The sequence below is a fragment of the Malurus melanocephalus genome, unplaced genomic scaffold, assembly GCF_030028575.1.
Source record: "Malurus melanocephalus ecotype Western Australia unplaced genomic scaffold, MMel_1.1 scaffold_125, whole genome shotgun sequence".
NCBI classification, from domain to species: Eukaryota; Metazoa; Chordata; class Aves; order Passeriformes; family Maluridae; genus Malurus; species Malurus melanocephalus.
Window position 1 is genome coordinate 669,117 of NW_026623357.1, and position 13,554 is coordinate 682,670.

The 13,554-nt window shown below is 45.2% G+C and overlaps 1 protein-coding gene across 1 annotated transcript in view; it reads left to right on the forward strand.

Moving 5' to 3' along the window:
* The window catches only part of DOCK7 (dedicator of cytokinesis 7), an 84,495-nt gene extending 74,184 nt beyond the window's left edge, over window positions 1-10,311 (forward strand). The window contains exons 43-49 of the mRNA XM_057370428.1: window positions 4,593-4,727; window positions 5,543-5,632; window positions 6,324-6,560; window positions 7,208-7,351; window positions 8,130-8,236; window positions 8,888-9,055; window positions 10,203-10,311. Coding sequence (XP_057226411.1) covers window positions 4,593-4,727; window positions 5,543-5,632; window positions 6,324-6,560; window positions 7,208-7,351; window positions 8,130-8,236; window positions 8,888-9,055; window positions 10,203-10,245 — 924 coding nt within the window. The 3' untranslated portion in view covers window positions 10,246-10,311. The remainder of the gene's footprint in view (window positions 1-4,592; window positions 4,728-5,542; window positions 5,633-6,323; window positions 6,561-7,207; window positions 7,352-8,129; window positions 8,237-8,887; window positions 9,056-10,202) is intronic.
* The last annotated feature ends 3,243 nt before the right edge of the window (window positions 10,312-13,554 follow it).

Genomic DNA, 13,554 nt, shown 5'->3' on the forward strand with positions numbered 1-13,554 from the left:
KAAACGGCAGCCAAAGGGCTCAGTTGTGTTAACTGGGGCCAGTTTTGCTGCCTTGGTGCTTGAGGAGGCTGTTTGCTCCCAGTTCTGCAGCACACACCACAAGAGCCATGCTTTTGGGTTAAAAATGGACAAAGCAGTTGATCAATCTGCAGGGCCAGTTTGACTCCAGCCCTAATCCRGTTGGCACAGTGGGTGCATGAGCATGGAGAAGTCTCAGAAAGCACTAAAAAGTTCTGTGAAAATGATATTATTTGTTTAGGCTTAATCGTCTCAGTTCATCTCTGCTTTTCTATGAATCAGACAGCTCATTTTGGGCCACCTCCCTCCAGGTTTCCACCACACATTTACTGAACCAAGGCTGAGACCAAAAACCATTGGTGTTGCAGGACATAATTTGGGCTGGTGATGTCTGAATGTCTGTTAAATTCCAGCCTAGTTAAAAAAAAAGGAAATTGAGCAGCTGAAAATAAACCCTGACACCTCAGGTGTCATTCCCTTGTCCCCATGGAAGGTGCAGGCAGACACAGCTCAGCAGAGAGCMTGTCCTAGGTGTGCAAATGTTGTCAATGTGTTCAAGCCAACGGGGCCTGTGAGCATCTGTTTTAATTATTCTGCCCCTAAATCGACCCCTGGAGAGACTCCTGCCATTGGTTATGATTCTAACACCACTTGGTCATGTTTTACTGCATGGTAAAAGACACCGTGGGTTCAGCTCTCGTCTGTCATCGTGCTCCTTCATTGCCACACTTTTTCTGACCTTTGTGCTTTGTAGCTTTCAGGTTTGTTGCATGTTTTGCCCTTTTTTTTCCCTTATTTTAAATATTTTAATGGATGCTCGCCCTTTTTTTTTTTTAATTTTAAAATTTATTTGCTGCCAATTTGCTGCTTGTTTGTTTTATGGAATTTCCCTAATTAAATACTTTCTGTTTTCTCCTCTATCGCCCTGGTTGCTGACCCTCCTCCCCACTCTTACTATTGTCTGTTGTGGTAAGTTCCTACTTGTGGAATTTTTTTCCCCTTTCTCTGCCCCTTTTCCCCCCACCTCCCCTTTTTGTTTTATTTTTATTTTACACTGTAGAACCCCCAATTTCATTTTAGCAAAGAGCTATGCCAACAGCAGCACCCCACTCGTGGCACAGGGAATGTGGTGTTGCCAGCTATGAGCTTTGCAGTGTCCTGAGTCTGGCACCAAAGCATTCCTGAGCTTTCCTTAAGCACACCAACTGATGGGTTTTGTGTGTTTATTCATGGAGCAAATTGTAGGGAATTTATTCATGGAATAAATTGAATTCATTCTGTTTGTTTGCTTTCCACTTAGGAAAGTTAGGGGRAAAAAAATCTTTTCTTGCTCCCATTTAATTTAATTAATGAGGATTGAAAAATGCTTTTTAAGTGTGCAGGGGGAGGTCGCCAGTGGATAACAGGGCTCCAGGAGCTGATGCTTCCCAAAAAAATCAATATTGGAAGACTTGTAGTAGTTGGCAACACTGCAAAGACCTTGGGTTAAAATTGAACAGGAAAATAACAGKGCTGAGTTTGGTAAAGATGGGTTGGATTCTGCATTTTGAAGGAGTTGCTTTTATTCCTGCACCCTTCAGGCAGCTGCTGCTGTCTTGGTGAAGGAAACAGATGATCCCTCTCACATCTGATTTATTTTTTTCCYCCCAAATCTTGTTGGCAAAGCTTTTTGTGTGCGTGCAAGAGATAACCCCCAAACTTTATTCCCAGCAATTTGGAAAGGTATTTACCATGCATAATAACAAATCATGAACCTTCATAAGTCATGGTGGCTGTTACCTGCTCTGCCARTTGTGTGATGGCTATTCAGTGTTCACCTTCATTCTCTTCTCCTCCCAAAATCCTATTATTTTWKMWAAAATAATAGGAGATACGATGCTTTAAATAATCCCTTCCTCATATCTGCATTTTAGCTCTTGCCAGGGACAAGACCATGGAGAATTAAGTTGTTTGTTCAGTTTTCCCTGCTGTGGTTGGGGAGTGGTTTGGTGTTGGCTGAGTTTCAGAGATCCCAGTGCAATCCCCATTCCTCAGGCGTGGAGCTGAGCTCTGCTGCAGCTCCTGGATGGCCATGGCAGGCACAGAACAGGTGTTTCTTCCTAAAGCTTTCAGTTTGTTTCCATTCCCTTGCTTCCAGACACATTTTGCTCCTCTCTGCTGCCTCTTCTCCCTGGGATCCCTTTCACTGGGATTCACCTGGATTTACCAGGGAAATTCAGAGCAGCTGGTCTGCTTGGGAATGATCCAACTGCACAAACTGGGAGCTGCCCCACACAGGGACAGGGAATCTCCAGGGCTTCYCTGTGGCTGCTGCCACTCCTGGGGYTCCCCAATGCCCCAAAACTCTTACTTTTTGTATTTAGTAAATGCCAGCAGAGCATTTCTGCTGATCAGCAGGCAGCATTCTCTTCCTCCCTTGTTGTTTGCACCCTGCCTGGGCCGGTGTCCATGTGACAAAAAATCACCTGCAGGGACCAGGCTCTGMAAATGCCTCACACCCTGAAAATCCCTCCCCAAGCAGGAAGGRAAAAGCTCATGAATTAGAAATCAGTGTGTCCTCCACCATCCTGTGTGGGGCTGGGGCAGGATCCCCCAAATCTCCCCCTGGAGCTTTCCCAAACCTTGTGCTGGCTTTGGGGAGCTGCTCCACGTGGCAGTTTTCCCTGAGCAGACAGGGAGTCATGGAATGRTTTGGGTTGGAAAGGACCTTAAAGGTTCTGGTTCTAACCCCTCCTTCCACTTGGGAAGTATTTGGGAAAGGAGCCCTGGAATCAGAGCCTGTGACAGTGAGGGGGGAGCTGGAAATGCTGGGCAGGGAGAGCTTTTAGCTTGGGTAACGTTATCCAAAACTGTGCCTTGGAAAAGGTAGGGATGGGAATAAAAGGGTTCAGAAGCTCAGTCCTGTGTAGATCCAGGGGATGGGCACTGGACAAGGACAGGGAGTCCAGGGCAATGGCAGCACCCAYRAAAACAGCAGCAGCTTTGTCACACYCTGGGAGGTGCTGCTGGCACCMTGGGTGTGRTGAAAGCCCCTGGCAGTGGGGGTGAGCCCYTCTCTGGAGTGGGATTCCCAKAGGGACAGGCCAGAGCAGGGTCCARGGTGCTGCTTTTTTGGGATGAGGGCGGCTGTTCACCCAGGTGCCTTCAGGAGGGCAGAGCTCTGCTCTGAGGTGGAAATTTTTGGACCTCAGGCACCTCCAATGGGATGCTCCAGAGTTTTCTCCAGCCAGGAGCGGGCAGTGGCTTGCCATGCCAGTGTTTTTTGCAGTCTGGAGTTTGCCTGAAGGGTTTTTTATTTTAGTTTGCCATATTTATCCTCTTTGCCTTCTGTAGATCATGTTCACCATCACCACAAGAAATCAATTTTGCCATAGCAAAATACTAAAATAAAACCTGGCAGCCAGGACACCTGTAAAAGGCTGTTTGAAGCCAAAATCTAACCCARCTCAGGGATACTGTGTCCTAAACTGCATCCCACTTTGTCATGAGAGTAAAGGTGAACATTTTGGAGTTTCTTGCTGAAAGGCATCTCTGGTTTGTGCATGCAGCGTGAGTTCTGTAACAAAAGCCAAGGTGTGTTTAATTTTTAAAGCGTTTTTCTTCTCTCTCTCTTTCTCTCTCTCTCTCTCTCTTAATCAGATTTTCTTCGTTGCCTTTCCAGCACAAAATCTTTCTTGTTTCTCTCCTTCTGTTGCGTTTCGGGGCCAAATTCACCACTGGCTCCCCTGGAAGCAGGTACATGGCACAGGATTGCATCTGCTTTCACCAGGAGTGACTTTGGCCCTCTGTCCTGGACAGTTCCTAGAGAGTGTAACACCTCCCAGCTGAAATGCTGGCTCAGAAACACCTGAGTGTGTGTGTGTGAGTGACCTGGACACTGACTTGGCCCAACCCTGCAATTCCTGGAGGCTGGATTTTCTTTTGGGGGAATCAATTCCTGATTCCAGTGTGCAGTGTTCCCCCTGCAGGGTCTCTGCACAGCCTTTGGAGGGCCTGAAATGATGACCCAAAAAAAGGGATTTGCCTTTGGCTGCCTCTCAGAGACACCTGATGCTTCTCAAACTGAAAGAYTTCAGATTGGATGGGATTTTGGGCAGGAATTGTTCCCTGGAGGGTGGGCAGGCCCTGGCACAGCTGTGGCTGCCCCTGGATCCCTGGCAGTGCCCAAGGCCAGGCTGGAGCCCCCTGGGACAGTGGGAGGTGTCCCTGCCATGTCAGGAGTGGCACTGGATGGATTTAAGGTCCCTCCCAACCAAAACCATTCCATAATTCCATGATGACACCTCCAGGCTCCTCCTGGGTTGGGAGAAGTCATTGCAGGGTTGGGCTAAKGGTCGTAACTGATCCATATAATTCCATGTTAGTTCATAATTCCATGGTGGTGTTTGCTGCTAAATGCATCCATGCTGAGTTTCAGGTGTGTTTTTTTTCTTTCCCTTCTTTCTTTCTAATTTTTTTTTCCTTTGTTTTTTAAATTTCTTTTCATTTTGCATTAATTTAGGAGCGTGCCTGCAGCCGTGCTTSAGGGTGTGTGTGTCTCCACCTGAAATAACCTCTTTTTTCTCCATCCCTAGGATGGAAAGAGGATGTTTGGCACCTACTTCCGAGTTGGTTTTTATGGAACTAAGTTTGGAGAYCTGGATGAGCAAGAATTTGTTTACAAGGAGCCTGCAATAACCAAGCTGGCTGAAATCTCCCATCGGCTGGAGGTGAGAGTCTTTAACTGGCTTTTCACTGATTTCCATCAGTTGTTCCAGAGGAACAGCCCCTTGGAAAAGCAGTTTGGAGTGTCCCAGAGCTGGGCTGGTGTTTCCTGTCCTCCTGCTGGTGCCATTTCTGCAGAAGGAGAGGAATTCCCTGAGCAGGGGGAGGTCCTCCCTGAGAATTTGTGGTGTTTCCAGTGCCTTTTTCCTTCTTTCTAATGCACAAACTGAGTCTTTGTTATTCTTTTCCCATTTCTCCAAAATGTCTTTGTGGTCAGTAAATTCTACGTTTTCAGATGTCCAACCTCACCAATCCATCTCTCTCTCCCAGGCTTTGCTCATTGAATCATAGCAGAATTGATTTATCAAAACTTAAAGCTTCATTAATTTTCCCAGTCTGTGCTCCTACCAAAGTAAGTTATGACAACTTTGCTAAGTGCTAAGATTTAAGAATAACACACTATTTATAATTAATATRAATATAGGTTATGCTTAAAGCAATTAATTTAAAAATTAATTGAAACCATTATTTATCATTATTACAAAGTTCTGTCGTTTCCAACAGCAGTGGGTCCTGAACTGACCCATTTTCATTGCTCACAGACACAAAACAAACCCAAATGCCTCATTCAGAAGCAGGCACCATTGGAAGGCTCTCCTGCTTTCCAGGTTTGGTCCTGTTGCCCTGGAATGTGACTGCTGGCATTGTCCTGCTTTCAGCAGATCACATTCTGTCACAGGCAGAGCTTCACCTCCTCTGCACGTGCCTTTGTCCCTCATCAGGGCTGTGTTTGATGTTTGCTTTCAATCCTTGGTCGTAGGGATTTTATGGAGAGMGGTTTGGGGAAGATGTGCTGGAAGTGATCAAGGACTCAAACCCTGTGGACAAATGTAAACTTGATCCCAACAAGGTAAGGGCACAAATGCAGGTTTAGAAGTGGAACAGGTCCTGAATGGGTAAAATGCAATGGGACAAATTCTTCCCTGAATTTGGCCAAGTGGGCAACAAAATCCATGTACCAGGAATATTGTAACTGAGCGTTTGGGAAGATAATTCCAGCAAAGGGATGCAGAATTAGCATTCCCTTGCCTGCCCTGGTAGTGGTGGGTGGGAAGGGAGGTGAGAGGAYAGAGGTCTGGGCTGGGTGGAAGGAAAGGGGGCACGGTGCCATTCCCTGGCGTTTGTGCAGCTTTTTGTCACCTTTGTGCCACGTCCTTTAAACATACCAGGAGCACACCTGGGAAACAGCACTGTGGCTGTTTCTCAAACTGAAAGGGTTTAGATTGGATATTGGGGAGAAATTTGTGATTTTGAGTGGGGAGGCCCTGGCACAGGGTGCCAGAGAAGCTGTGGCTGCCCCTGSATCCCTGGCAGYGCCCAAGGTTGGATGCCTGGTCTAGTGGAAGGTGGCCCTGGGGTAAGGGTGGACAGGATGGGCCTGAAGTCCATTCTGACCCACACCATTCCACGGTGTGAAGGGCAGCAAAGGGGAAGGACAGCAAGTTTGCCCAGCCCACAATCAGAGCATTCCCAGCATCCCTCCCTCCAAATGAGCAGGATTTAAAAGGCAAGACCCAGCACATTCCCTGCTATCCCTGCAGGCCTACATCCAGATCACCTACGTGGAGCCCTACTTTGACACGTACGAGATGAAGGACAGGATCACCTACTTTGACAAGAATTACAACCTGCGGCGCTTCATGTACTGCACGCCCTTCACGCTGGACGGCCGCGCCCACGGCGACCTCCACGAGCAGTTCAAGCGCAAAACCATCCTCACCACCTCCCACGCCTTCCCCTACATCAAAACCAGGATCAACGTCATCCACAAGGAGGAGGTGAGGCTGCAGCTGGGTGGGGAGTGGTGCCCAGCACTGTGCAGAGCAGGAGGCTCCTCCAGCCCCAATGCTTTAGGAACTTTGGAGTTCTTAGGAACTTCTCCCTGTTCCTGTTCAACCCAAACTTAGCCCAGGCTGATTTAGGGGTGCATCTGCCCCAGCACCTCCAGAGCTGGTATGTGCAGGGGCCCTTGGAGGGCTCTGCAGGCCGGGCTGGATTGGTCTTGGTCACTGCCCATGGTGGGGGTGGAATGGGATGAGCTTTAAGGTCCCTYCCGACCCAACCRTTCCATGATTTTGGGATAATGGAGGATGTGTTRTTTTCCAGGGGTGGGCAGGATCAGATGTGGTCCCTGGGCCACTGTGAGYGATGCTCAGGGCATGGCAGGGCTGGAACCCTGCAGTGACCCAAAGGGACACAAATGCCACTCAGGAAAATCTCAGACAGCTCTAGAGTGCCCAGAAACATTTAAAAATCAAACTTTGTCTTGATGTCACCGAACCAAGATGATGCAGTTCTGTCAGTCCTGTTGGTGTCCTCCCCCCCAGTGTGGTGCCACCCCACTGTGACCTGGCTGTTCCTGAGGGTCTGTGCCTGGCTGCCAAGCTCAGCCATCAAAAAAATCCTGTTCTTGCCTCTTGCTCAGATCATTTTGACCCCCATTGAAGTCGCCATCGAGGACATGCAGAAGAAAACRCAGGAATTGGCTTTTGCCACCCACCAAGACCCTGCAGACCCCAAGATGCTGCAGATGGTGCTGCAGGGATCAGTAGGTACCACAGTGAATCAGGTGAGGATCCTGTCCCAGCTGGACTTTCTGGAGTGCACACCCTTGGAATTGTTTCTCAATTCCCTTGGAATTTTTCCCTGTTTAGTCTGTGGGATGTGTTTAAGGTCACTGGTAGGTCTAGGCCAGCTGTTCTCAGTGATTTTGCCATTTGAATCCTGAAAATGTGGAAAGTGGCTGGGAAGGGACATCTGTCCCTCCCTGACTGCTCCTTCCTGGCACTTGCAGTTATTTCTGCCTGCTCCTCCACCCTCAGAGATCATTRCTTTCCCTGTGTTAGCCAGGGACTGTGCCCTGCTGGGGGTTTGGAACAAAATGGGAATCAGTGGAGAAAAGCAGGAAAAAACTGAAGGAGCCTGAGGAAAACATAGAGCACAGGCTGGAAAAAAATCAGCTGGAGTTGTGAGCTCTGGGTTGAGTTTGCAGTGCTGGCAAACACTCCCTGGCTCCCATCTGCATTGTTTAAACTTTGCCTCAGTTGTGAGTTGAGCAAACTTTGTCAGGAGTCCTTATAAAGGAAAACAAATGGGCAATCTGTACAGTTTCTCACACTGTTTTCCAAAAGCAGAGTTTTAAATAAAACAAAGCAAGACCTAAAAGAGACTCGGTTGTCGCTGAGGTTGGTGATTTACACCAGATTTCCCAGCTGCAGCTCTTCAGGATGCTTTGTGTAAGGAAATGCTGTGTTTTGTGGATGTTTTCTATGTGGCTGAACTTTCTCCAGTGATTGGATATGACAGACAGTTCCCAGAAATTCACTTTTYCCCTTCTTCTCCTAAAGGGACCATTAGAAGTTGCACAAGTTTTCTTGTCTGAAATCCCCAACGACCCAAAGCTCTTCAGACACCACAACAAACTCCGGCTTTGTTTCAAGGACTTCACAAAAAGGTAGGGAAAGGGTCCCTGATGGACTGGCCAGGAGATGAAATTTCCTTCTGAAGTGGATTTTTCCAAGCAGAGTGGAGGGATGCTGGCAAAATTCCCTGGAGAATTGTGCTGGTTTTCCTTGAGTCATGCAAACTGCAGGCTCAGTCCAGCATCTTTTACAAGCACCAAGAAATTTTAAAAGCCACCAAAATAATTGAAATAAAAATGTTCTAAGCAAATAGATCCAGGGGCAGTATAGTTTTCTCCTATGAAATAAATGGSTTTGCTGATACAGTTTTCATACCTTTGATTTAAATTGTATCTTTGCAAGCAGAAGAGGACATATCCCAGTCTGCTGTTTATTAAATAATCTTTCCTGATTCTGTCCATCTTTAAATCCACTGGGACTGGCTCTGTGGAGATGGGCTTTTCATCTCTATTCAGAGAGGATAAACATTAACTGGAGAGTAAATGACAATAAAAAAGGAAGTGAAGGCAGGCATTACTCTGGAAGTGAAATGGAAATTGGAGATGTGACACCTTCTCCTTGTTCCCTGCACTCCAGGTGCTTCGGCTGAGCAAAATAGAGGGGCAGAATGGATTTTTTATATTGTTGGAAGGTAGGAAGGGGCTCTTTCTGTGTGCCCAGGGCTCACAGGGTTTGTTTTGCAGRTGTGAGGATGCCCTGAGGAAGAACAAGAGCCTGATTGGGCCWGACCAGAAGGAATATCAGCGAGAGCTGGAGCGGAATTACCACCGGCTCAAGGAGGCTCTGCAGCCCCTGATCAACAGGAAGATCCCCCAGCTCTACAAGGCAGTGCTGCCYGTCACGTGCCACAGGTGAGTGTTTGGGAGTCCTCTCCATTCAATCCTGGCTCTTTTGGCCCAGCCCATCCCTTCTGTACTCCTGAGAGCACATTCCCTTCCCAGCAGCTGTGGTCGGTGGTGTTTGCAGCGTTCCTTTTGTTCCTCAGCTATGACAGTTGTTTTTTTTTTATTTGTTTCCATCCTGCATCCCATTGTTTTTAGATGCAAACCCACCCTTCAGCATGGCAGGACTTTGACACTGGTTTATTTTGGGGGAAAAAATAGTTGGGATCTTCCATGCTGGAAGACAGGACATAAAAACCCCAGTGGGAATCACAGGATCACAGAAGGGTTTGGGATGGASAGAACTGAAACATCATCCATTCCCACTCCCTGCCGTGGGCAAGGTGCTCCAGCCTGGCCTTGAAAAATTCCAGGGCAGGTTGTGTCTGAGCAGGGGGATTTTTTGGGATTCTGGCTCCCAGAACAGGGACAGGAATGGTTCCCAGCAGGAACCCTCCATGGAATCTTTGATTTGGAGTTCTGTGGCAGCAGGGCACAGCTGGATGTTTCTGGAGCTGAGCTGCTGTGGTTTCTGGTGCCATTCCCTCCCTGCCCGAGTTTGGGATGCTCTCACCATCATTTCCCAGCTGTTCCCTGGCAAATTTTCCTGGCTGGGATGGTGGGAACAGCCGTGTTTCCCTCCCCACCCAGCCAGGAACATTACAAGTGCTTTTGKTGGGTTGATTATTATCCAATCTTCCTGTATGACACCCCTAATACAGGTATGACATAAAATATCCTGAAAATCACACAATATCCTCAGTTAGAAGGGGCCCACAAGGATCATCGAGTCCAACTCARAGTATTCCTGGCAAATTCCACTTTAGGGTTGTATTTGAAAGATTTAAATAAGATTTCAGTTGTGCAGATGGTTTGTGCTGCTTCTCTGTGTACACAGGAATTAAWCTTTTGTCAGTTTTGTGGGCAGTTGGATGATGCCAGATAAAAACCCAAACCAAATTCATTGGAAAAGCAACGAGTTAATGCCAGTGGACTTAATTTTTGTAGTAACCAGCTCTAGGAAATACTGGAAATCAATTCAGAATCGTTCATCTGGTGAGGCTTCTTATTTCACCATGGAAAATCTGAGCTCATCATTGTATTTTCTCTCCCTCAGAGACTCCTTCAGCAGGATGAGCCTTCGCAAAATGGAAATCTAAACGAGTTAAAAACCAAAATAAAAAAAAAAAAAAGCACTTAAAAAGTTAAGGTTTTGAAAAGAAAAAGAGCCTTGTTATCAGCGCTGGGAATCAAAGAAGTTTTATTTTGAAATAAAACTTGGACTTCATCCTGGACATCCCACACACCTCTTCCTCCATCAAAGTGTTCAGTGGCCAAAAAAAATCATTCTGAATTGTCAAATGTAGACTTCTCAATGTTTGGAAAAAAAAAATCATGGCAGTGGTATCCAGAGTATTGGTGATGAGCTGTAAACTTAACTGTTTTTTAAGGCATTTTTATGACTCAAAGGTACACTAAACGCATTTACCTTTATTTATAGCATTACCTAATGTTAAATTTATTTACTTTTAGTTCCTATATTTAATTTATATTAGGACCATACGCAAAATGCATTTTGGAAGTTTTTAATGTAGTGATGCTGATGATGATGATGGTTATTTTGATGGTACTATTAAATATGTGAATGTTTACACTTTAATTCCCTGTGCGTTGGACTTCCGAGCTCAGCATCCTTGGGGAAAAGGTTCAGAGCAAGGTAAGTCATGGTAACACTTTTTAATCAAGTGGTGATTGTTTGTTATCCCAATTTTGCTGCAAAGAAAAATAATTCCAGCTGCAACCAGGCTGAAGGAAGGCACAGCTTGGTCCCTTCTGAAGTCCATGGGGTGAAATTTCAGCTTCACTTTGTGAATCCATGGCCATTTCCACCTGCTGGGCACTCCCAGCATCTCCTCATCCCTTGGAATCAGCAGAGTCCATGAAACCAAGCTGGTTTTATGTCCCTTTTTTAATTTAAAGCCTGTTTTCACGGGGAAAAGTACCTAAAAGGTACCACAGTTTAAAAGGATACATAGAAAGCTTTCTGTGCATTGCTGTTTATGGGAAGCAAAATGTGTTTTGCAGGAGATACTTTGGGGTCTGACACAGCACTTGGAGGAAGGATCAGATTTGGAGCTGAGTCCACTCCTAAATCCAGTCCTTAATGTTTTTCTCTCTGTGGTGAACAAAGTCCCTTGTAAGAGGTGGGATGTGATTGAATACAAACTCATTCTCTCTCCATAAATACCTAAATATGCATGAAAGTGCAGACACACACACAAAACCTGAATTTGATAAACGTATTGTTTATACAGGTATAAAAACAGAAGGAAAAATTGCTATATACATGAAATGCCCACCCTTCTGCAGCATTGCTGAGGGTTTAGGGTGGGGAGGGTTGTTTTTTTTTTTAATTCCTGATACTTATTTTAGGTTACTGGAGACTTCTCCCATGCTCTGTTATCCCAGAGCTCCACAGTGGTGATGTTTTTTGTGCCAGACTCTGCCTGTTTCCCTGGAACAGAATAATCCTGAATCAGTTCTGTGTCATGGGAACACCTGCATRGAGTTTGCTGCAATAAACTCCAACTTTTTTTTTTTTGTAGATATTCAAAGGCCTCTTGCAAAACCCAGGGGTGTTGACAAGGCCTTGGAAGTGCTACAAGAATCAGAGAATCTCATAATGGAAAATTTTAAGGAAGGAGRGAATGGCTTTGGAAGAGAGTTACAGGAAGAGGCATTAAAAATATTTACACAGTGAAAAAGGGCAAGCAAATCCCAGTAGCCATGAAAGGATGAAACTTTAATTTACAGCAGTTCTGCTCCAAGACAGGAGTCAAAAGCAAAGAGTTGAGGGGGTGGCAAGTGGTGCTTGAGTAAATATCCCAAAGACCCACCCCAATCCCTCTCCCTGTGCCAGAGGAGGGCTTTTCATTCAGCATCTTCCAGCTGAGTCTGTTTTCAGTTCAGCTGCCCAAAGAATCTCCTCCCAAGCTGCACTGGGATGATGGAAGGCAGCTGGGTCAYCCTTCCATCCTATTTTGGTGAATATAACRGTGTTTTGYTTCCTTGGAACATTCCTGATCTTGCAGTTGAATGAAAAAGATAAAGTCTTGCRCCAGGTGTGGAAAAATAAACTTTCATTTGCAGGCTGAAATTCAGCAAATCCTAAAAAAAATTGCATTCTGTAATGGGATTGGGCTGCCCCTGCAAGGTAAGATTACTGATATTTTTGTAATGTAGCTATTTCTTGGTTTAGACTCTGCAATTATTTATTATTATGGTGCAATGCTTTGGAAAAGGGAAAGTGTATTTTGTCATTCCAGATTTTTTATGCTTCAAAATTAAGGCCTGTACAACAAAGGTCAAACCTAACATGAAAAATACACTAAAAGATATTTTTCCTGATTTACCTCAGTGTTTATACAACATTAYAATAAAAGATAGTAAAAACTAAGTATTGCAGAATTAACTAGGCAAAGGTTTTCAGGGCTTTTCCTGTAAATAAATTAATTTGTAGTGGAAAAAAGTTAAATGTACCCAGGGCATACTCACAGCTTGCAGCCCTTCTTGTCACTGCATCCATCCTGTGACAGATATGAACAATTCCAGTTTTGTATCATATTGGTTACACTTTTAATTACCAGTTTACAGGAGTCACCTTCAAYTGTCTGACAGACAATTTGGGATTTTCATCTCTTAGTATTTAGCACAAATGTTTTTGGTTTTGCAATGTTTCCCCTGAACCTCATGACTGTAGTCAAAGTGCCTTCAAACTGGGGGATGCTGTAAGAATCAGCTAAAARCCCCAGAATATTATTTTGAAAGCACTTAAAATCCTCTGTTTCAAGATCATTTCCCAACCTTTTTGTAACTGTTCCCCACCCCCTTCTCCTTTCTGCTTTCCCCTCTCCAAACACAACAGGCTGATGTGCTTGTCTCAGATGCGTATGGGAACTTTTTTATTTCATATATACATTCTTAACAAAGCATCAAAGCCAAACACTCTCCTTTTTCTCCACATTTCTGTGAGCTCCAGGTACAAATGAACTGGCAAAAGGTCACCCTTAAACTCCCAACCTCCCCCAAACAGATATGCAGATTAGAGGGCTTCACTCTTCAAAAGTACAAAATTATTTTAATTAYACTACACTCTGCCCCTGTTTTGGAGTATTAATCACACTTATTTACACTTTGCCCATTAACACCTATGCACCAAGAWGCAAATTTGACCAGTCAAAAACTTCCATGAATTTTAGCTCCCTCCAATGCAGTGGACAAGGTTCCAAGACCCTTTTCCTTGTGCTGCAAGGAACAGGAAAGAACTGGAGCAGGAGAATAAACCACATCCATTACCCAAAGACTAAATATGAAGTGTTACTTCCCAAGTTACAAAAATACACAACTTCTGATGGAATTTGCTAGTTAATATACATTTACTCCAGGGTAAAAAAAAAAAAAACTTTTAA